Genomic DNA, 24,617 nt, shown 5'->3' with positions numbered 1-24,617 from the left:
TTTAGCATTTGGTTTCTGCAGAATTGTAAACTCCTCATACAAGCCAGAAAGACACAGAATATAATTCTAGCCCCAAATTCTGCACTGCATTCTAAACTCGATTTTAACGCTTATCAGCATCTCAGAAAACAAACAAAAAAATCCGGAATAAGAAAAATACTAAGGGCCGATGAACATGATACAAGATAGTCAATTCCAGCAGTGATCAAGCCAGTACAGACAATGGCAACGGTGTGAAGCAAACAGCACTCTGGCATGCTGCATGCATAAACCAGAACTACAGCTAACTCTTGAATAACACTGGTTTGAGTTGTACAGGTCCACTTATATATGGGGCCTTCCCAGGTGGCTTAGTGTCTGAGAATCCACCTACCAATGCCAGAGTCAAAGAAGACTCGGGTTCTATCCTTGGGTCAGCAAGTATTTCTGCTGGGATATTCCCGAGGACAAAGCAGCCTGGTGGGCTACAGTCCATGGAGTCACCAAAAATCACACACGACTGAGCAGCTGAGCATGCACATACATATTTACAAGTGGTGTTTTCTCAGCCATAGGTACTACAGCACTACACAATCTGAGGTGGGTCAAGTCCATGGACAAAGAACCATAGACACAAAAACTGTATACAGATGGCCATCTATAAGTTATACTCAGATTTCTGACTGCACAGAGTTGATACTCCTAACCCCAGCATTGTTCAAGGGTTAACTATACATCTTTCAGCAGTAAGAAGTTCTCATGCATTTAATTCAGAGGGATAAAACCAAACGGCAGATTTGTGATGCCATGGATTCTAATCAAATACAAATACATGTATATATGAAACAATATACCTTAGTAAAAGTATAAACCATTTTATACATGTATAAAACCATGATTTTATACATGTATACTTTATAAAAGTATAAACCATTTTATACATGTATAAAACCATGATTTTATACATGTCAAATCTTAACAGTGTTTATTCAAGAGAATGATGGTTATTCCAGGGGAGGAAGGAATTTAATGCCCACTACAGATTTAAAAGCACTGAATTTCAGTAACTGGTGGACCTCGTTTCAGCTACAATTAAGTGGAATATCTCAACAAAGTAATGTATATATGAAAACTAGCTTGGGAAAAAAGTGAACTTTCCTCTCTTCCTTTTTTCTGCTGCTTCCTTCTGTTCACTCCCTTCTCTTTGTTCATTTTTGCTCTCCCTCATTCCTGAAGAATTGGAGATGATAGCCCATAGGAAATCTATATAATGATGAGAAAATTTTAAATAAAACAAAAGTGAAATCACTAGGAACCATCAAGAAAAGACTAACTTGTCTGGGAGGTAAGGTGTGACCAACCAGTGGTTTATGGGACCAAATAAACACCAGGAACTAAAAGCAGCGCAACTAGAGCTGATTTTCCGCAGGAGACCTCAGTTAGTGTCTAAAAACAGCGCCCATTGACCAAGGGAATCACGCCTATCCAAACACTGGGAGAACGACTGGTGTATGCTAGATCTGAGTAAAAACAGGCTTCACACAGAAACTAACCCAAAGCTGAAAACTGTTAGTTTAACCAATATTTCACACGTGTGTGAGGCAGCAAGCCAGGCATGCTCTGTGGCCCATGAAATTCTCTCATCACATCAATGTAAATGGCCCCAATGTACTAGCCTGTGATTCTATTAAAGCTATCAGGCACACAGTAACTTCATACAGCCTTACCTTGATCGACTCCGATCCTTGTTCCGATCTGAGCTCCGTTCTCGATCGCGGTCCCGATCTCGCTCTCGATCCCGGTCTCGATCTCTCTCTTTCGTCCGGTCACGATCCCTATCCCGTTCTCGTTCCCGCTCCCGTTCCTTCTCCTTTTCTCGTTCACGTTCTCTTTCCCTTTCTCGTTCCCGTTCTCGCCTTTCTCGTTCCCTTTCACGCTCCCTCTCTCTTTCTCTCCGTTCTTTCTCAATTTCCTGTCTTTCTTTTTCCTTTTTGCCTTTCTCTTCTTCCAGTTTCTAGAAACCAACAAAAGTACTTTTAGAGTTAGCTCTCTAGCTCCAATATTCAGACTCTTCCCGGCGCAATGCCCAATACTGGGAACAACAATAACAAAACCAAACCACTGGTACTTCAACATTAAATACTAGAGGTTTTATTTGACAAATTAAACTGAAGCAATCACAAGCCTAGACAGATTTCGTGCAAAACCACATACTCTACATAGACCAGGAATCTCCAATCTTGGATGCTGGGAGATTGTGTCAAGTGTGGCTGACCACTCAATGACTTATGTAATAACTAAAATGACTGTGAGGAATGCGATGGTTTGAAATAATTTCTAGAAATACAATCACTTAGCTAACATGTAATTCTTCCCATTATGAATTTCTTTAAATCAGTGGGATAACTATTGCTAAGTATAACCCCAGACATTACCTAAGGATTATTAGTTGAGTGTTTCAAAGGGGAAGGTGGGGGAAGAGAGTAAGGTCATTGGAATGCAACTAGTCTTCTGCCCTCTGATTTGCCCACCCTCCAAAAGACAATGTGAATTCAGCCATTATCTGCCCTATCACATATGGAAACATTTACTCCCACCATTACAAGATGGACAGCCCACCAAATACAAAAAGTGAAAATCACTCACTTCAAGCAGAAAGGTACATAATCATAGTATTTTAATTTAATAAGATTAATTTCTGGCTTAATTTTAAAGCAATATATTTATACCCATTATGCCTATAAGACAATGAAATATATCAACAGTGATAAATCCATCCTTGGAAGGAATGATTGCATATTAACTTACAGATGCTGTGCTAGGACATGGATCGCCAACACTGGATTAACCTTGCCTATAAGCTATGCTTCTGGGAGGAAGAGCAAGTACATGGTTCACAAATAAACCAAATAACAGAGTCAGACCAAGTTTGTACCCTGACAAGATTACCAGTGTACCACACAGTTTCTACACAAACTCAGGGGAAAAAAAAAACCCAAACAGGGAAAACAAAACAAAAACAAAACACATTCTTCCTCTGTTTTCATGTTTAGTGTCATAGAAATGAAATTTAAATTACAACAATAAAATGTGCATTTTTTTCTTTTCTCAGTCATGTAAAGCATTTAAAACAACTTTAAAAAAGCAATCTTACCTGTTATACTCTTTCTCTCGCTCATGGATCAGAGAACTGACAGAGGATTATGAAAGAAAAGCTAATGCATGAGAAATCAATATATTCAGCTGTGGTGCCAGTCTATATCAAAATGGAATGGAGGCAAAGCCAATACTGAATACATTGAAATTACAAAGAGAAGAGAAAAGAAATGGCAGAAAGAGGACAGAAACTGTAAGCTATTTAAATGGGCAAATTCTAATTTCTGAAACAGTTATCTGATGAAATTTTTTAAATGTATCATAAAATGAGGCTATACTATATGAAACTTACCTCAGTATCATACACTTAAAAGAAATTTGTTTATTTCTGAGATAATACTTACAGACTATTTTAGCTCTTCCAGTAATAATTTTTTTGGTAGATTCCCTCAATTTGTTCTACTTTTGCTTAATAACTATACCTTACTTCTGAAATATATAGTTCCATTTAATTAAATAATAATTTGTTTCAGAACTCATTTCAAAAGTTTTCTTCTAAGTAAATGAAAAAGTGAGTGAATCTGGTCCATACTAAACACAATTCTAAAAGATTTTATAATATATATGCAGTAAGTAGATACACATACACACATATATATATTTTTTTAACACAAAGACTGGAGAAAGAAAAAATGAAGTGAATCTAAAAAGATTTAAGAAAGTAGTGAAATAATGAAGAGGAAAGGACAGAAAAAAAAAAAAACATAAATCTTACCTTATTCTCTCTTCAGACTCGTCCGTGCTGTAAATGGACGCCCCCTGCCACGCTGATACCCTGACAGTCTGTGGTTATTTAATAAACTCATACCAAAACATGCAAAGGTTCACTGAGCTCAATTTTTGTTACTGGAGTTTCAAATATCCCTTTTAACCATACCACCCAATAAAAAGAACGGCTTTTCTTTTTCACTTTGATTTTATTTTTAAAGCACATTTTGGAAATTCAAAACATTCTCTCCCCACAGTGAAATACGTGTAAGGCAGTCAAAGGCCTGACAGCTTCTCAAACTCTGAAGCAAATATCTTTGCAATCGATTTTTTGAAACATTATTTCTTCATACTTTACCAGTGACATGACAGGATTTAACAAATAACAACAAAAGGGGGGCAAACCACACACACACACTGTATACCGCTTTCAAGCTTACACAGACCCCGAATTTGAGTACTGAACCTAATATACCTCTAAAATGACTTCCCACAGACTAACTTTTTAACTCTAAATTGGGAAATCTACATTTGTGCTTTTAGACATACTTAATTCCTGAAAAAGTCCTGTGTTATGAGAGCTAAGGCTCAGCATCAGGATAATGTGTTCAGCAGCATTGATTCTATGACATTAACTGTCAATAAGGGATTCTGAAAGCTATAAGAAAAACATAAGATTAAATAAAATAAAAAATGAACACTTCACATCTCACTGAGTTAAAGGTCACTCAATCTTAGGAGTAAGAACCAGTAACATCTTATTATCTCCAGCATCAAAATACATTTCATGCAGTGTTTGCATTTCACTGTCCGTAAGCACCACCTTCAATACCAGCGAACATTCACAGATGCACTGTCATTGAGAGAAGCTTTCAATAGGCAAAATTCGTGAGTGGGATTTACTATGCATAAATATCCATTTCCAAGCCAGTTACCCCTTTGCATATTTTTCTGAGGGGGCATCCATAAATATAATAAAAAACAGAAGCTCATACTTACATCCTACTCCTTGTTACTTTCCAAGCTGAGAGTTTCATCTTGCATTAGTCACCATATGATCTCTATCATAATGGTGGGGGTCAATGAATAGATTAGCTTTATGGGAATTTACAGTTCTTCCATGCATCTAAAATTTGGTAAGTCTGGTAACCACTGACCTACTGTTTAAAATCTCCCCCTCTCAACTTAAATCTACACAAATATAATCTTAAATTTTAATCTCAGCTCTAAAGAAAAGGTTTTCCTAAGATTAAGTTAAATAACTGCCCCCAGAAATACACTACAGTGTATGTTATTCTGCTGCCCCCTTGAATTGTTTAAATCTGTCCTTGATGTTTATGTTGAAATCTAAAAATAAAACTAGCTTTTATTCATATTAAAGTGAGATGACTGCAGAGTAGTCAGTAACTGAGAAATCTACATACAATATGCCAAGGACTACTCTAATACGGCACTGGTCTTCTGTTTCTTTGTTTCTATCTAAGTATAAATTAAACCTAGACAAAAAAGCATTTAAAATCATATTCTACTGTAAGGTTGATTTTTTTTCTTTGTCTGTTTGCTTTGGATTCTGTAAAAAGTCTAGATTGGTATCAAGTGAAAAAACAAGAATACTACCTTGTGTGTGTCTCTGAATTTGCTGATCTCGCGAGATATCAGGTCTCTCTTGTCTTCTTCCATTTCTATAGCATTTATATCCTCCTAAAAAACAAGGGGGACAGGTAGGAATGCATAAAGATCAATCTATATTGATACAAATAGAAATTAAAGGCTAGATATTCTGTACAGGCTTTATAAAACACAGGAGTAAATTAAAAAGACCTTATATAGTAACAAATCTAAGTTAAATAGTAAAGAAGACAAGAATCACACATCTGGCAAGTAGCAGTAAACATTGATTTTCAATTTATTCATTTTAGTTGGAGGCTTATTACTTTACAGATGTAAACGAACCTTAGTGATGAGTGGATAAGGGATCAGTGGGGCCACGGGAAATCTGCGGAAGATCTGCGGAAAAATCCACAAAGATTAAAACAAACAGTTCATGTGACTCTGAAAAACAATTTTCTATATGTTTACACTATAAGCAATGTCAGATTTCTGTAACACTTTCTTCATTTTAAATTACTTGATAACAAAAGAGATTTCACTCAATCTATCACCTACCATTTCCACTCCTTCCAACACCCCCAACCAGAGGAATAAGGAGGATCTCACACTAGCAATGTGAGACTTTATTCATCCTTTCCAAGAGAGAGGAAACAATCAAAACAACAAAGTTTACCCAATAATTCTTGCCACAGAGCAGAATTTTTGACTCTCTCACCTCAAACCATTTCAAATGAAGGTGTCTAGGTACTTTTTCCTTTGCCATTAAAGGGGAAAGAGGAAGAACAAACTCTACAGGTCTCTATTACCCTATACCTGATGGACTCTTACCAATTTCATTTCCAATGATTGGCACTTCACTAGACAGCTTTTTATGGCCTCAGAAACAAGAAGCAGCCAAATAATAAAAATGCATCTGATGTATCAGAAAGAAAGTTGATGATGGCTTAATAAGGCAATGAAATCCAGAACAGTATGAACTGTGAAAATGCCTGGATATTAATTCACAATGTTTACAGTACTACTTTTCCAGGGCATATACAATCCATTCATATAATATACCTCCAATATGTTTAAAGGACTCTCCCCATAATTTCTATTAAGTATATCCAAATGAAAGTAAGCAAGAATATCAAACATTTTCTTTCAACCTGCACTCCTTACTGTTCAATTAGCTTAGACTGACAAAAGTCGGTGATAATACAATACTGGAGAGGAGTTTTCATCTGTGTTGGTCTTTCATAGTACTCCATTTATAAGGCCAACAGCATTACTGCTGATGGAGTGAAATGAAACGTGGTTTATAAGGAAAAGTGGCTTAGAAATTTGAAAATGGGTCAAAATCCTCAGTGAACAAGATCTGGTATCCCGGTTGGAGCAGATAAAAGTAATTAGGGAGTAAGGCAAAACAAGGCCAGCTCTTCTGTGGCAAAAGGGGGAAAAAAAAAACTTCACTCCTTAATATTAATTTCTATCCATCACTCAAGTTTGTCCTTTCCCCCCCTTACTTAATGAATCCACAAACACAAGCTTCCATGTCACTGCATTTCAAAAATGTAAAAACAGTAATGTTTTTGGTTTTAAAAAAAAGGAAGATAAAACATGGTCAAATTAGCCTTAACGGTATATTGTTATAAATGCCAGTCATTCTATCTTCCCCTCATAAGTTGGAATGTAATGAAAGCACAAATGTAAATTATAGAAATGATTCTGCTGGCATAAATCAGTAACACATACGTCCTCCTTCTTTTCCTTCTTCTTCTTCCTGGGGTGAGAGTCAGATTCTTGTGAGGGGGCATTGAGCTCACTGGAGTATTCCCGTATTAAAACTTCAATGGCCCCTTTGATCATCTGATCTCTTCTTTTTGTTTCTTCATCTAAGGCTTCTTCGTCATCATTAGTGACAGTTTCTGGCCTGGCATTCTTAAAAAAACAACAAAGCAGATTCAGGAGATTGGAAAGGTTGGGGGGGTGGGCGGGGCAATCAAACAAGAAAATCAGAATCATTCAAAACAAGTTAGTACACAAAACAAACAAACATGTTTTCTCCAAAACATCTCTGCAGTCCTAGTAAATGCAGACTTAGCTTTTCTCCCAACTTCACAAAACTGAACTGTATTTGTTTTACATTTTTTTCCTTAGATATACTGTACTCTATCATTTTCTTTTCTTTGGTCCCTTGATATCTAACATTCTGATCCCTAACTAGCAACAGAAAGACTGAATCACAGGGTTAGCATACTACATATCTGAAAAGCTTTCACAATTTTTCAGATCCTCTTTCTCAATACTTGCACAAGTTAATGATATTTACTGAGTAACTCATTCTAGTGTTGAAAACTTAATTACGCTGAAAAAGCAAAATACAATTTTATGTACCTATGATAGCCACCATTTTAAATAAACAAAAACAGGGACTTCCCTGGCAGTCCCGTGGTTAAGAGTCAATGCTCCCATTGCAGGGGATGCGTGTTCAATTCCTGGTCAGGGAACTAAGAACCCATATGCTTTGAGGTACAGCCAAAACAAAACAAAAGTAAATATAATAATATATTTATAGTATACAATATAATAAATATATAAAATATATTTATAAAATAAAATATATAAAAATATAATAAAGTAAAAAATATATAAAACAATAACCAAAAACATATGTAGGTTAAACAAATAAAACTATATACAATAAAGGCTATATATAACAAAACATAAACATTAGGAAGACCAGGAGCTGAAATGATGGCTTCTCTTTTCCCCCTCTGCTTTCTGCAATGTGGGAATACCATTTTAAAAACTTACGTAACTAAAAAGGAATCAACTCTAAATATGAGCATCTTTCTCCCCATGACTTGTGAATGTAACATAATGAAAAATAAAAACAAATTCATATTGTACTACTTCTCACAAATAAGTGCCAGACTATGGGACTGGGGTGAAGCGGCTGGGTCACAAGGCTTGTGGGAATCTTAAGTTTCCTAAATCACAGACTAAACCCAGGGCCCCTCAGCAGTGAAAGGGCACTGTTTTAACCACTGGACCACCAGGGAATTCCTTCCCAAGACTTACTATTTTTTAAATGAAGTCTAAATGGTTACCTGTGTCCATGTGGGAAAAAAATGACTGGTTTCCATTATCCTACTGTTCTTATTTCTGTTTTATTTTAAAGCTCCTAGTTAAGTAATTAATCCAAGTTCAAATGACAAAATTTAGAGAATGACCTCAAACTCCAGACAATTTCATTACCCTCTTCTCTTCTTAAAACTTGGAAAGGAGGAAAAGTATGACAAAGAAGCAACAAAAAAGTATGACAAAGAAAATAAAGATTTATGTATACAAAAAACTTTTGTAACTTAAAACTACATACATACTTGCTAAACATATATTGTGCAAATTTTCAGATACAAACAAGAATTCTGCTTTTCTGGACAAATGCTGGCTCACAATGCTGGACAAATGCTGGACAAATGCTGGCTCACAATGCCCTAAACTCTCTTCAAGATGAGTGTCATGCCTTGTGGCTCCTTCACGTAACTGAGCCGTGATTTCATAACCACCAGCATTCTGAAAGCTATCCCCAATGGATACTTCTTCAGCATGCATTTATTTCTTAATTTGCTCAAATTATTGAGTTTACTATATGCAAGATACTAAGTTAGATGGTTAAAAATTCAAAATTAAAGAAATAACTTTCCCTTAAGTAGTTAACAATGTAAGAAAAGGAAGAAGGACAACAGACACAGATATAGGTTATAATACAGATAATGTTCATGTAAGTCCTTCAATGTGGTAACTGACCATTCTTGAGTTCCTTACTTCCTCAAACCTGCTTCTTCATCTAATTTTCTTATAGCCAACTATCTACTTGACATCTTGGATAAAGATACAATGCTTTAACCAAGGAGAGTAATTGAATTGTTTATTTACCAAATTATTTTCATAATAAAGAAAATTGTAAACTAAATTGTAAACTAAAATTTGGTGATACGGTCCTCTCTTATTCTAAATCAATGATATATAACAATAAGGTCTTTATGCAGCTTTCATTAAAATCCCTTCAGCAATACTCTGCTTCTTCAAAAGTTTTAAAAGGAAAAGAATTAAACCACCAGTAACCTGTCACTGAAACCTCAGGTCCTGAAGAAACATACAACTATTTTTATCAACCCTCAGCTGTTGGGATCTAAATCCTTTATTATGAAAATAAACCTCATGAGACAAAGTCCAATCTGTCTTTAGCATTTTACCTACATTCTCAATTTCTTTCCATGAACCCTCTAGATTTCCATGCTCTTTTAAACAAAAGGATAGAGGTGGAGTTACAAATCCAAAGCCTCATTCATCTAAAAATATTCATAGCCCCTAAATTCCCTACCACCACGCATCCTAAGCTAAGACTTAAATATTAATATAGCTAAACATAAGTAAAGCATTTGGAATGAACTAGTTCACACTACATTACAAATGACTACCACCCCTTGATCTATAGAGAAAATGTACATTTTTTAGAAGAAAAGCTTATGAGCCCCATCTCTTAAGCAATTGTTAATGTAAGTAAAACAAAAATGACAATGTATGTCTTGGGAGGAAAAGTTAATTTCAGTTTCAACTTAAACTCTACTTCTGGGTCCCGAACCACAGACAACTTCCTGACTTCATTTTTTCTTCCACTTCAGAAACAGAAAGCATACTGAGCAACAAAAAGTGAAGGGTTCAGCAGTACAGTAATGAACAAAAAGATCAAAGAAATAGACTGAATATCTGAGATGTCTACATGTCCCAACTATTTGGCTCTTTCCAGAGCAATTAAAAGCTTTTATAGTAAAGCTACTAGTTGGAGAGTTAGGTAAAAACTCCACTTGGCTCACTCTTTGGCACTGACCTCTAGAGTCCAAAACAAGAACTTTGGGAACTAAGCAAATGTAGAGCTCTTTCTTTTGAAAAAATGTAGGTTCCACCACACTCACACTAATTTCCAGAGAAAAACGTGAGGTGTTCCTATCTGCAGTATCTGATCTGTCCTCAATTAAAAAACATAAAGTAGGCAGCTCTTTCCAAAGGCTATTTGTATTTTCAATACTTGAAGTCAATTTTGAATGTGTGGTAAACAAGCACTATTTCTGATGACTAAGCAGATATCTCTAGTCCTAAACCGCTACTACTGAACAAGAGGTAAAACAACAGGACAAGGACTAAGATCAGTGTTGCCACCTCAAATGAAGTAATTTTACTAGAGGTAAAAAAGTTCTTTCTACAGATTCTGCAAAATCTAAATGAAAGCTTTTAATAGCACTACTAATCAAGGCACATAATTCCTGTTAAAATTCTGGATCAGGAAAAACAACTTTCTAGACAAATTCGTGGTTTTTTTTTTTTTTAATTTTAAAATCTTTAATTCTTACATGCGTTCCCAACCATGACCCCCCCCCCCACCTCCCTCCCCACAACATCTCTCTGGGTCATCCCCATGCACCAGCCCCAAGCATGCTGCACCCTACGTGGGACATGGACTGGCGATTCAATTCTTACATGATAGTATACATGTTAGAATTCCCATTCTCCCAAATCATCCCACCCTCTCCCTCTCCCTCTGAGTCCAAAAGTCCATTATACACATCTGTGTCTTTTTTCCTGTCTTGCATACAGGGTCGTCATTACCATCTTCCTAAATTCCATATATATGTGTTAGTATATATACTGTATTGGTGTTTTTCTTTCTGGCTTACTTCACTCTCTATAATCGGCTCCAGTTTCATCCATCTCATCAGAACTGATTCAAATGAATTCTTTTTAACGGCTGAGTAATACTCCATTGTGTATATGTACCACAGCTTTCTTATCCATTCATCTGCTGATGGACATCTAGGTTGTTTCCATGTCCTGGCTATTATAAACAGTGCTGCGATGAACATTGGGGTACATGTGTCTCTTTCAATTCTGGTTTCCTCAGTGTGTATGCCCAGCAGGGGGATTGCTGGGTCATAAGGTAGTTCTATTTGCAATTTTTTGAGGAATCTCCACACTGTTCTCCATAGTGGCTGTACTAGTTTGCATTCCCACCAACAGTGTAGGAGGGTTCCCTTTTCTCCACACCCTCTCCAGCATTTATTGCTTGCAGATTTTTGGATCGCAGCCATTCTGACTGGTGTGAAGTGGTACCTCATTGTGGTTTTGATTTGCATTTCTCTAATAATGAGTGATGTTGAGCATCTTTTCCTGTGTTTGTTAGCCATTCGTATGTCTTCTTTGGAGAAATGTCTATTTAGTTCTTTGGCCCATTTTTTGATTGGGTCGTTTATTTTTCTGGAGTTGAGCTGCATAAGTTGCTTGTATATTTTTGAGATTAGTTGTTTGTCAGTTGCTTCATTTGCTATGATTTTCTCCCATTCAGAAGGCTGTCTTTTCACCTTGCTTATAGTTTCCTTTGTTGTGCAGAAGCTTTTAATTTTAATTAGATCCCATTTGTTTATTTTTGCTTTTATTTCCAGAATTCTGGGAGGTGGATCATAGAGGATCCTGCTGTGATTTATGTCTGAGAGTGTTTTGCCTATATTCTCCTCTAGGAGTTTTATAGTTTCTGATCTTACATTTAGATCTTTAATCCATTTTGAGTTTATTTTTGTGTGCGGTGTTAGAAAGTGATCTAGTTTCATTCTTTTACAAGTGGTTGACCAGTTTTCCCAGCACCACTTGTTAAAGAGATTGTCTTTACTCCATTGTATATTCTTGCCTCCTTTGTCAAAGATAAGGTGTCCATATGTGTGTGGATTTATCTCTGGGCTTTCTATTTTGTTCCATTGATCTATATGTCTGTCTTTGTGCCAGTACCATACTGTCTTGATGACTGTGGCTTTGTAGTAGAGCCTGAAGTCAGGCAAGTTGATTCCTCCCATTCCATTCTTCTTTCTCAAGATTGCTTTGGCTCGTGGTTCTTTTTTACATCAGAGAACTATACAACTAATCATGTTCTTTCTTCTGCCTGGGAATCAGGAAAATGGATGAGGTACCACACATGTTTCTCAGTGTCTCATTCTCATATCCTCTACTTCAAATCACTATTTTCTAAATTTCTCTAACAAATCAACAATAAAAGATAAAGAACAAATACATCTTCACATTTACCCTGAAAAATCATGACAATGTATTTACTTGTTTGAAAAAAAATTTTTATCTGATAGAATTATTCGTCTTCATTCTACTAGTATTGTTGAGTAAAACTGATAACTCTGCAAAACTATGCCATGTTTGTCTTACGACTTCAATACCTCTGGAAACCATGCCAAATGCACCCAGAAGTCAGGTCTGCTAATTTTTTTAATTTCATTTTATCTGAAATAACTGCTCCATTTTTCTTAGAAGTAGCTTCAACTCCATTCTTGAGGAAAAATATAAACAGGTATCAATTGTGATTCCTCTTACTAACAGTGATTACAAAATGAAGTCACGCAATTATACATTTCCTCATTTATATAAACACACAGTGAAGTGATTTACTTTATGATCAGAGTACACCATTTGCAAATGCCACAATTTAAACCACCTCACAAATGACCAAGCAGAGTACAATAATGAGTCCAGGTGAATTACATAAAAAACTCTGAAAGCATTGCATCCATGCTTTATTTTAAACATGAATCCCAGCAAGGAAAATCTAAGACCGCTGGCTTTCTTAAGGTTTTAGGGGTACGACAGACAATAGTGCTGATATGAAATAAAATACAATTTCTCTGGAGTGTAAACTGTATTAATTCCTTATACAGCTAGGTAAAGACAGTAAAGATGATCAGGTGAGCAACATAAATGCAACTGTTACAATAAATGTTCACTCCATCCTCATCACAGGCTAGAAAGACTCTGACCCAGGTTCTGTGGAGGTACAAGATGAAAAAATAGTCTGTGAACTTATTGCCCTACCTTATAATCAGTGAATGTAGGATATGAGAAGGAAAACAGGGGATAAGAAGGTATGAGAGTGATACAAACAAAATACACTACAAAGCAGACTGACATACCAGTAAAATCCTGCTTTATATAAAAATAAAGGATTTAATTCTGCCTGAGAGGAAACAAGGGTAGGACTCATGACAGTTACATGAATCAAGCAACATTTAAACTAAATGTGGATAGAATTTCAACAGGGAGCTCGGATGGGCAACAAGGACATCAAACCACAAAGGAGTCTGCAGGAATATACGACTGACACATGGAAGGGAATTGATGGAGAAAGCCAGAAAGGTAGATGGGAGCAAGGTTAGGATGCCATGATAAGAATATAGGCTTCATACTTTGAGAAATTCAAAACCATTAAAGATGTATGAGCAAGGGGTTGACATAATTACACTCAATGTCTTATACCTTAGAGAAAAACGCCTGGAAGAATATGCAACTAAAATGTCTACGGTGGTTACTAATGATGATAGAATTATGGGTTGTATTTAACGTCTTCTTTAGAGGTTGTTCTGCTTTTATGAATACAACGTTTTTGTAAAGGAGGGAGTGACGGAATTAAGAAAGCTACTTCCATTTTGAATAACAGTTAAAAGCCTCAACAGACCAAAAAGGCTGTTTTGTTTTTATAGAGAAAGAGAGGTAATAATGAATCTACTCTGGATTCATTCAGCTTGATATGTCAAAAGGAACTAGGAAGGGAAGACAAGGAAATATACACTAAGGCTTTAGCTATTTTTTGCTTTGTTGAGAGAGAGTAGTAATGTATATATTACAACACAACATACAAAAATTTCCTTTACATTAGCTTCATTTAAGACAGCCACCACCTGATACAAGTAATGAGACTTATTTTAATTCATTTCAGAACCTGTATACTTCTAAAGGGCAACTAATAAAAGTTTTGTAGGTTGAAATATATTCTGTACTTATTTACAAAGCTGTCTTAATGAATTAGCTCTGTTTGGAATAGTCTGTACCAGTGTTTCTGGCAAGTTAACCTTGTCCAGCCTCCCTTACTACCTTCATCCCAACCTGGAACAAGCAAACCAACAGTCATCTACCCACTATGGGTAGATAAAAGACTTAAAATAACTATATATAAAACACACTCTTGATGATCTTGTGAAGCCCTGTATTAGATTCATTCATAATGAGAAGCATTTACACTGAAAAAGCACAGCTGGCCTTCAGAAGACAATATAGAAAACATACCCCATTAGAAGCTTTCTTCTTTGCTTTCCATTCATCTAGCTGTGCCTTTGTCTTTGCGTCAACTTTAACAAGTAGCTTCTTCTCTCCAATCTGCAGGTCATGCAATAACCTGAGTGCACGGAGCGTAGATTCCGGTTCCTTATACTCACAGAATCCAAAGGCTAGCAAAGGATACAAAGAATTTAATGAGATATCAAAACAATTATGAAAGATGAAAAATATTTATGGAGAACTGAAATCATTAGAGACCAAAGCATTATAATGCAAAGATTATTTCATCACTCCTTCTTTTCCTTCAATTGCCTTTGACACAGATTTCTCTTTTAAAGAGAAAAAAAAATGGGAAAGGAAGAAAAATTCTCATCAGGCAAAATGCTACTTATTAAACTGCTAAAAAAAATACTCAGCAAAACAGCATATTTCATGATTAATTCTTTTAATTATTTCATGGATTCATTCCATCCTCAATTTCCTCACAGCTAGAGAGAGGCAAGAAGGCTGCCTGAACCTAAATACAGCACTTTTCAGTTCAGAGATGTTAAACTACAAAAGTACTGATCTTTTATTCTATTTACTAGTCTAATTTTTCTGTTCCATTTTAATAGCTAGTCTCATTACTTTCATGATTTTTAATAAACAGATAATAAAACAAAATTAAATTTAAAAGAGCAAATATTGAAAATAGAATTTAACAAATGAATCCAAATATGTTTACACTTAGTGATACAACTACACATTGAGTGATTTTAAAACAGAAAATTTGACCATATACTTAAATGGGATATATCCTAAAGAAAAAAAGACCTGTCAACAAGCATATTATTGATGACAGTATTGGTGCTACTGGTCTGAAATTATTGAATGTGAAATGTGAGAGGGTAACAGTAACAGAAAATAATTACTGAATAGTCTGTCAGCCCCAGTGTTGAAGCTCAGGATTCCAAGTGTGGAAGAAACAGACATACGACAAAAAAGATTAGATAAAAATCTTTTAGACTTGAATTTGAATTACTGTTCATTGGCAAAGTAAAGACCAAACAATGGTTACAGTGAGTGCATCAATTTCCAGATAATCTTCTTGAAAACAATTTCCCACTAAAAAGAACCAGAGCTTCTTGAGAAATGGCTGATCCCAAGTCTTGGGCAGAAAAACTACCAGCTGAACTTTCAATATCTTATTCCCAGATAACAAGGAAGCTATCAAAGGCATTTAGGTTTGGGTCAAAAAATCACTGAAGATCCAATTTCCAGAGGCAACCTGAGACAACTTAAGGTTCCCTAGGGATAATGACAATTAATCTATCTTAAATTTAACAACAACAAATCAAACACGCGTCAATCTAGAAGTTCAAAATAGGTCTTAAAAAAGTCACTGCTAGAGGATGCTAAGAACATAAGATCATTCTTTTGAGAAATTAAAGAACCAAAGCATTTATCCCATTTTTCTCACAGAAATTAGACCTCTAAGTAGCCATATAGTACATGGAAAAGAAAGTTTATCCTTATGGATGTACTGTACTAACAAATGATGATTTGTTCTTCAATGAAGGAATAACAATTCTTCCAAACAGTCTGTTACATTTGGCAACCCCCCAGTGAATGAATCAACTACTCACTGACAATAGCTGCTACCATTAAAAAAAATTATAACTGAATATGATTCCTAATGGAAGAAACTCTTAATTAGAATTCTTACATATAAAAGCATCAACAAAAATAACACAGACAAACTCAAATTTAAGATATAAGCATCTGAATGCAGAGTTCCAAAGAATAGCAAGAAGAGATAAGAAAGCCTTCTTCAGTGATCAATGCAAAGAAACAAAGAGGAAAACAACAGAATGGGAAAGACTAGAGATTTCTTCAAGAAAATTAGAGATACCAAGGGAACATTTTATGCAAAGATGGGCTCAAATAAAGGACAGAAATGGTATGGACCTAACAGAAGCAGAAGATATTAAGAAGAGGTGGCAAGAATACACAGAAGAACTGTAAAAAAAGATCTTCACGACGAAAATAATCATGATGGTATGATCACTCACCTAGAGCCAGACACCCTGGAATGTGAAGTCAAGTGGGCCTTAGAAAGCATCACTACGAACAAAGCTAGTGGAGGTGATGGAATTCCAGTTGAGCTATTTTAAATCCTAAAAGATGATGCTGTGAAAGTGCTGCACTCAATATGCCAGCAAATTTGGAAAACTCAGCAGTGGCCACAGGACTGGAAAAGGTCAGTTTTCATTCCAATCCCAAAGAAAGGCAATGCCAAAGAATGCTCAAACTACCGCACAATTGCACTCGTCTCACACGCTAGTAATGCTCAAAATTCTCCAAGCCAGGCTTCAGCAATAAGTGAACCATGAACTTCCAGATGTACAAGCTGGATTTAGAAAAGACAGAGGAACCAGAGATTAAAATGCCAACATCTGTTGGATCACAGAGAAAGCAAGAGAGTTCCAGAAAACATCTATTTCTGCCTTATTGACTATGCCAAAGCCTTTGACTGTGTGGATCACAATAAACTGTGGAAAATTCTGAAAGAGATGGGAATACCAGACCACCTGACCTGCCTCTTGAGAAATCTGTATGCAGGTCACCAAGCAACAGTTAGAACCGGACATGGAACAACAAACTGGTTCCAAATAAGAAAAGGAGTACGTCAAGGCTGTATATTGTCACCCTGTTTATTTCACTTCTATGCAGAGTACATCATGAGAAATGCTGGACTGGAAGAAGCACAAGCTGGAATCAAGATTGCCGGGAGAAATATCAATCACCTCAGATATGCATATGACCCCACCCTTATGGCAGAAAGTGAAGAGGAACTAAAAAGTCTCTTGATGAAAGTGGAGGAGGAGAGTGAAAAAGTTGGCTTAAAGCTCAACATTCAGAAAATGAAGATCATGGCATCTGGTCCCACTACTTCATGGGAAATAGATGGGAAACAGTGGAAACAGTGTCAGACTTTATTTTTGGGGGCTCCAAAATCACTGCAGATGGTGACTGCAGCCATGAAATTAAAAGACGCTTACTCCTTGGAAGAAAAGTTATGACCAACCTAGATAGCATATTCAAAAGCAGAGACATTACTTTGCCAACAAAGGTCTGTCTAGTCAAGGCTATGGTTTTTCCAGTGGTCATGTATGGATGTGAGAGTTGGACTGTGAAGAAAGCTGAGAGCCGAAGAATTGATGCTTTTGAACTGTGGAGTTGGAGAAGACTCTTGAGAGTCCCTTGGACTGCAAGGAGATCCAAACAGTCCATTCTGAAGGAGATCAGCCCCGGGTGTTCTTTGGAAGGAATGATGCTAAAGCTGAAACTCCAGTACTTTGGCCACCTCATGCAAAGAGTTGAGTCATTGGAAAAGACTCTGATGCTGGAAGGGATTGGGGGCAGGAGAAGAAGGGGACAACAGAGGATGAGATGGCTGGATGGCATCACGGACTCGGTGGACATGAGTCTGAGTGAACTTCGGGAGTTGGTGATGGACAGGGAGGCCTGGCGTGCTGCGATTCATGGGGTCGCAAAGAGTCGGACACGACTGAGCCACTGAACTGAACTGACAAGCTACAAATACCAAACAGTTTACATTACAATGCAGTGGACAGAGATGTAAGGCACATAATTCTACTAAAGCTGCAATCAGCAAATCCAAACTGAGAAAACACTACTGCGCAAATGACCCAGTTTCTCCAACATATCTCAAGAGGAAGAAGAAAAACAGAAGAACTAAAAATATTAAGAGTCTCAAAAATATGTCAACCAATCGCTATGCAGGGATTTTACATGAATCCTGAGTCAAACGGACTATTTAAGAAACTGACATTTGAGTCAGCTGGACATCTGATCGTGGACTGGATATTGACTGAATGTTGGATATCTGAATACTGAGAATAATTAGAAGAAATGTTTTTTCCTTTGGTCTTATAATTGCATTTTAGGTATGTTTTTTAAAAAGAACTTATCTTAGGTGGGAGGGGGATTCAGGATGGGGAACACATGTACACCCATGGCTGATTCATGTCAATGTATGGCAAAAACCACTACAATACTGTAATTAGCCTCCAATCAAAATAAATTAATTTTTAAAAAACTTATCTTTTAGAGACATAAAAATGTTTATATACAAAATGATCTGGTGCTCAGGACTGTACAAAAATAATACAAAAAGAAAATGGACAGGGTACAGGTTAAGCTCAAATGGCATGACCTAATAAATGTTAAAACGCTAGACAACAAATACATGAGTTCACACTATTCTGCCAATTTTATATATGTAGGAATTTTTCCATAATAATAGTTTAAAGAATGTATATCAAACAGGTGTTTCTGCCAACTAGTATGAAAAGAACAGTTTGCTTTTAAGACTAACAGGTCATCTCATCATCTCTTCTACACTTCCTTCCTAAGTCCTAACTGTTTCTTCTTTTTTTTTTTAATTGTTTCATAGAGATCATACACTCCTGCTCTGAAACAAGAACTTTTTAAAGTAATAAGAAACCAGTTAGTCTAATTTTTCCCCTCTCCTACCTCCTGCTAGCCTTTTTCGCTTTCTAATCTCACCTCTCAGCCAACATTTTCCCAATTGCCTTTAGTCCTTATTCCACTGGGACTGAAGACAGAGTGCTAATAGCAGACCTCTCCCAGGGTTAGCGACAATGAGAGCAAATGCAAACCTAACTTATACTCCCAGATTGACAGGATCTCAATAAATAAGGAAAAAATTACCTACCTTGAAGCTTTCCAGATGCACCTTGTACTCTCTTCCAGCTCAAAACCAAGCCACATTTCTTTAAAAGAAAACAAAATAGGTCCTTACCACTTAAAGTTATAATGCAAATAAGAACATAATTATATTCCTGCTTAGGAAAAAATAAAAGCTAAAAAATTCTTCTCTGCAAGTAAATTCTGCAATTCCCACAAGCTTATTATATGAATAAAATACACAGGTCATTTTAAAGGAAAATATAAATTCTTACTCATTTTAATAAAACTCATTTATTAAAAACTCATTTTTAATAAATTAGACATTTGTTTTATTTATCTTACAAATACATGTAAATAAACCCAAAATGCCCAAATATTGTAATAGTTAGAACTATAATAAATTCAAGTAAATACTATAAGTCCATAAAGACTGTTTTAAAACACACGTATATATTATAAAGGATTTTTAAAGACATAGGGAAATGCTTGATATGGGATGCAAATATATCATGAGACATGAAATTGCAGATACACAGTAAGCTTTTTCTTTTTGGCCACACCCAAGGCACGTGGGTTCTTCACTTCCTCAACCAGGATGGAACCTGCATCCCCTGCATTAGAAACATGGAATCTAACCACTGGACCATTCAGTCTTAACCACTGAAAGTCCCAACAGTAAGATTTTTAATTATGCAAAGAAAAAAATTTCCATAAAATGATCAGAAATACTGTAAAATGTTAACGGGGGAGGTTATCTGAAGGGTGGGGTATTTATTACATTTTGTTTACACACACAGTTTATTTCTAATTATTAAAGAAAAATTAGAAGGTTTAAAAAAAGTTTTGTGCAAAGTAACAACTAAAGATTGTCTGTCAAAGCTGAGAAATGCATGGATTTTTCACATCTTCGTTCAGAGAAACTACTACAATGATAGTCAACGAATTGGGACTTCCCTGGTAGTCTACTCTAGAAGTTAAGACTAAGTTTCCACTATAGCGGGTATGGGTTCAATTCCTGGTCAAGGAACTAAGTAGGATTCCACACACCTCACAGTGCAGCCAAAATACATATAAAAAACAAAATATCATAAGGTCAAACATAGTGTGAGAGAATAGCACCAGAATTCAACAAAATTTTGCAAAGACAAAAGGCAAATGGATGGATAATAGCTCATTCAGGAAAGCAAAGAAAGCTATGACTCCAAGTGTGTACAGAAGCAGATACTGACAAGAAAGAAAAAATTAGGCTGAGTCTATCAATACAAAACCTAGTGGATCCAAACCGGGGGTGAAAGGTATTGTGGAGAATTGGGCTGAAATGTTAAGCTGAATAAAAATAAGTTACTGCCTGACAATACAAATATGAAATAATCAAAGTCTCAGAGGCTTCAAGCAATTACCCTTTCCCCACTACTAGAGAAGAGAGCCTGAACAGCAACAATCTGAAGAAAGTGAACAAAACAAGCTTGGGATGTGGAGCACCAGATATGAAAATACAAATGAGATTACAAGAGTAAGAAGGCAAGAACGTAAAGGCATAAGAAATGCTTGAAGTCAGTCTTGTACCTGCAACCTCATACAGGCAGTCAATCATAAACTTACTGGGCATAAAACTCAAAGTTTTCTAGAGAAACCCACCCACCTTAATGAACACTCCACGGAATTTAAAACCTCTGGCTGCCAATCAGATTACCCTACAGCGATGCCCAACATTTTACAAAGTAAGCTTATGTACACAGGTCTTTTAATCCCTAACTCTTAAATATGGACAATCAAAGCTCCTCAGACATCCAAGTAAAGTCTTAAAAGTAAAAAGAGAAATAGAAGAGGTAAATTCAGGAATTCAAAGATATCTTAAAAAACACTCTGCTACACATATACATCAACAACAGTTTTCAAAAGGGATGTTTCAAATTGAAAACATACACATATATCCACACAAAAACTTGTACATGAATATTCACAGCATCATTATTCACAACAACCCAGTGGAAACAGCTGGTTGTCCATCAATTGATAAACAGATAACAAAATGTAGCATATCCATTAAATGGAGTATTAGTTGGCCATAAAACAGGAACAAAGTTTCACTAATAAGCTACACCATAGGTGAATCTTAGAAACATCAGGCTAAGTGAAAGACAAAATAAAAAAGCCACATATTCTAAAATTCTATTTACATAAAATGTACAGAACAAGCAAATCCACAGAGACAGGTTTAATAGTGGTTGTCAGATGCTGAGGGGAGGAGAAAATGGGAACCAATGTTAATGGGTACAGTGTGTTTATATAATATATATATATATTTCTATATGGGGTGATAAAAATGTTCAGGAATTAGACAGTGGTGATGTTTGCAAAACTCTCTGAATATACTAAAGGCCACTGAACTGTGCATTATAAAAGGGTGAATTTTATGGTGTATGGATTATATCTCAATAAACATGTTTTTTAAAATGTCCTCCCAGGACTTCCGCAGTGGGTCAGTGGTTAACAATCTGCTTGCCAATGTGGGTGGACACAGGTTCAATCCCTAATAAGGAAGTAAGATCGCACATGCTATAGGGCAGCTAAGTCCACACGCCACAGCTGCTGAGCCTGCACTAGAGCCCGCAAGTCGCAACTACTGATCCCGCATGCCGAGAGCCTGTGCTCCTCAGCAGGAGAAACCACTGCAATGAGGAGCCCGCACACCACAGCCAAGAGTAGTTCCCTACTCGCCACAACTAGAGAAAGCCGATGCCGAACAATCAAGACTCAGTGCTGCCAAAAATAAATAAGTAATAATAAAATTAAAAATACATCTGTAATAGAAATAAAATAAACAAAATGTCCTCCCAATGTTCTACCTTGGGGGAAAATTGGCATTATCTTCAAAAGTGAAGATAAGCATGCCCAATGACAGAAATTCCACTTCTAAGGGAGTATGTGACATTTTATTTCACGTTCACTTAGTATGTGCTGCCGAAGTGAGCACTTCCATGTTCGCTTAGAAAGACATATTACCAGTAATAACATAGCAAAACATAATACCAAAAGTGAAAACGATCCGTATGACCATCAGTAAACAATCTGACAATTTATCACGTATCTCTGTAAGGCAGTGGTATATACCAGTGAAAAGTGAACCAACTAGAGCTGCATATATGCTGGGTGAAAAAAGCAAATTGGAGGAATGCAGAATCTAAACTCATACATGATAAACTTTTATGAATATAAATATGTAATTAAAGTAAAAAATATGGTCAGGAATGATAAACACCCAGTTTAGGATAATGGATTCCCTCTGGTTATTACCTTTGTGGAAGACAGAAATGAGAATTAGGACCTTCATGTTTTGTTTCTTTGGGATGAAAATCTAAAGCTAGCATCACAAAATACTAAGATCTGACAAAGCTAGGTTTTATGTTTATTTTCTAAATCCCTTTTTTACAGTCTCAAAATATTAACCCAGAAGTTACTCATTAATGACAAAGGGAGAAAAAATATCCTAAAATGGAGCGATCAGACCACCTTAACCAAATAACTTAATACCACCAAAAATGGAACCAAGAGACATGGTGTTTCTTCCTATGTTACACCTGAGAACAGTCATCACACATGGCCCATTCTTCTAAAAAATGCTTACTCTAAACCTAACTATGGGTAAACAATCAATTCAAATCGGGTGAGACATTTTGCAAAAGACCCAGACACTTCAAAACATCAGTTTATCACAAAAGACAAAAACAAGTTAAACAAAAAGAGGCAGGGAACTGTTCTATAATGAGGCTATCTAAAGAACCATGACAATTAAATGCAATGTATACACATCCCTGACTGGATTATAGACCAAAAACAAAAATCTCCTATTATAGAAACTGTTGGTAAAATTAAATATGAGCTATTATGTATTTTAATTAACAATACTGAATCAGCCTTAAATTTCCAAAGTGTGAAAACTGTAGGAGAGTATCTTGGTCATAGGAGATACAAGTAGTATTCAGAGGTGAAATGCCATAACTTACTCCCAAACTATTCAGAAAAAAACTGAGGGGTGTGTGTGTGGAGAGAGAGAGAGAAAACAAATGTGGCAAAATGTGTTGCAAAGGTGTTCACTATTTATTCAACTTTTTTGCAGGATTGAAACTTCTCAAAATATAAAAGAGACAATAATTCAGTCTTCTCTGATTTTTCTTAAGTCTGAAATAACAAAAAAAATTTTAAATGAAAAATTAATAGTTTAACTTACAGCGAGGAGCTGTCTTATAAGCATGTCTGAGGCTTTCTCAGAAATGTTGCCAACAAAAACTGTAGTGGTGGGACCACAGTTTTCATCATTCTCTTTAGCCTTCAAGCCTGGATGATCCTTTCTTGCTCCCAAATGCTTTCCAACCATGGACACGGTGGGTACTAAGACCTAAAGTGGAGAAAGACAATAAAATTTGAACTTGCAATTAAATTTGCTGTCACGCTTAATATAACATTAGGGTAAAACATCCATTTTAGCTTTTTTTTTTTAGCCACACCAAACACCATGCGGGAACTTAGTTCCCACACCCAGATGGAACCCTTGCCCCCTGCGGTGGAAGCTCAGAGCCCTAACCACCGGACCACTAGGGAAGTCCCAAAACACCTGTTTTAAAGTAGCAAACATAAAGGACAGGTTCTATCTATTTAATATAAAGTTCTCAAAGCACATTTTTCATTAATACAACTTATTCATGACACGTAAAGTGTCACTATTCGATTTTGCTGTTATTGTTTAGTAGCTAAGTTGTATCCAACTCTTTTGCAACCCCAAGGACTGTAGTCCTCCAGGCTCCTCTGTCCATGGGATCGCCCAGCAATAATAATGGAGTGGGTTACCATTTCCTTCTCCAGGAGATCTTCCTGGATCAGTGATCGAACCTACATCTCCTACATTGGCAGGTGGATTCCTTACCACTGAGCCACCAGGGAAACTCACTATTGGATTACCTTTCTTTTAAACACAACTTGGACGACCGAATAAAAAACTTGGGTAGAAATTTTAAGTTTAAGACATCAAAAATCATTTAAAGTTTTCAAATATACCCACACATTTCTTCACCTACTGTACTCTGTACTAGTATAAAAGGAAACTCCAATTATCCCTGCTAATTTTCCTGCAGAATTTCACATGTTCCCATAGCACTCTCCCCACACTCTCGGTTTACCTTTTCTCAGTTACTTGCGTTACTATCTTATTTTTCCTTTCATAAAGTTCAAATTCCCGAACAGTCTTACTCATCTTTATATTTGGAATTGAATCTAGCAAAACATACACAGTTGGCACTGAA

The 24,617-nt window shown here is 36.2% G+C and overlaps 1 protein-coding gene across 2 annotated transcripts in view; it reads right to left on the bottom strand.

Moving 5' to 3' along the window:
- The window catches only part of RBM25 (RNA binding motif protein 25), a 52,452-nt gene that overhangs the window by 16,266 nt on the left and 11,569 nt on the right, over positions 1-24,617 (bottom strand). For both annotated transcript variants that reach the window (XM_042252725.1, XM_060418252.1), the window contains 7 exons: positions 23,549-23,716; positions 19,343-19,400; positions 14,611-14,771; positions 7,189-7,374; positions 5,797-5,850; positions 5,461-5,544; positions 1,707-1,993 (listed from right to left, as the gene is read on the bottom strand). In XM_042252725.1, the coding sequence (XP_042108659.1) occupies positions 1,707-1,993; positions 5,461-5,544; positions 5,797-5,850; positions 7,189-7,374; positions 14,611-14,771; positions 19,343-19,400; positions 23,549-23,716 (998 nt within the window). The remainder of the gene's footprint in view (positions 1-1,706; positions 1,994-5,460; positions 5,545-5,796; positions 5,851-7,188; positions 7,375-14,610; positions 14,772-19,342; positions 19,401-23,548; positions 23,717-24,617) is intronic.

The sequence above is a fragment of the Ovis aries genome, chromosome 7 (genome assembly GCF_016772045.2).
Source record: "Ovis aries strain OAR_USU_Benz2616 breed Rambouillet chromosome 7, ARS-UI_Ramb_v3.0, whole genome shotgun sequence".
In the NCBI taxonomy this organism is placed as follows: Eukaryota; Metazoa; Chordata; class Mammalia; order Artiodactyla; family Bovidae; genus Ovis; species Ovis aries.
The sequence above is the reverse complement of the archived record's forward strand: the minus strand, read 5'-3'. Positions and strand labels throughout refer to the sequence as shown.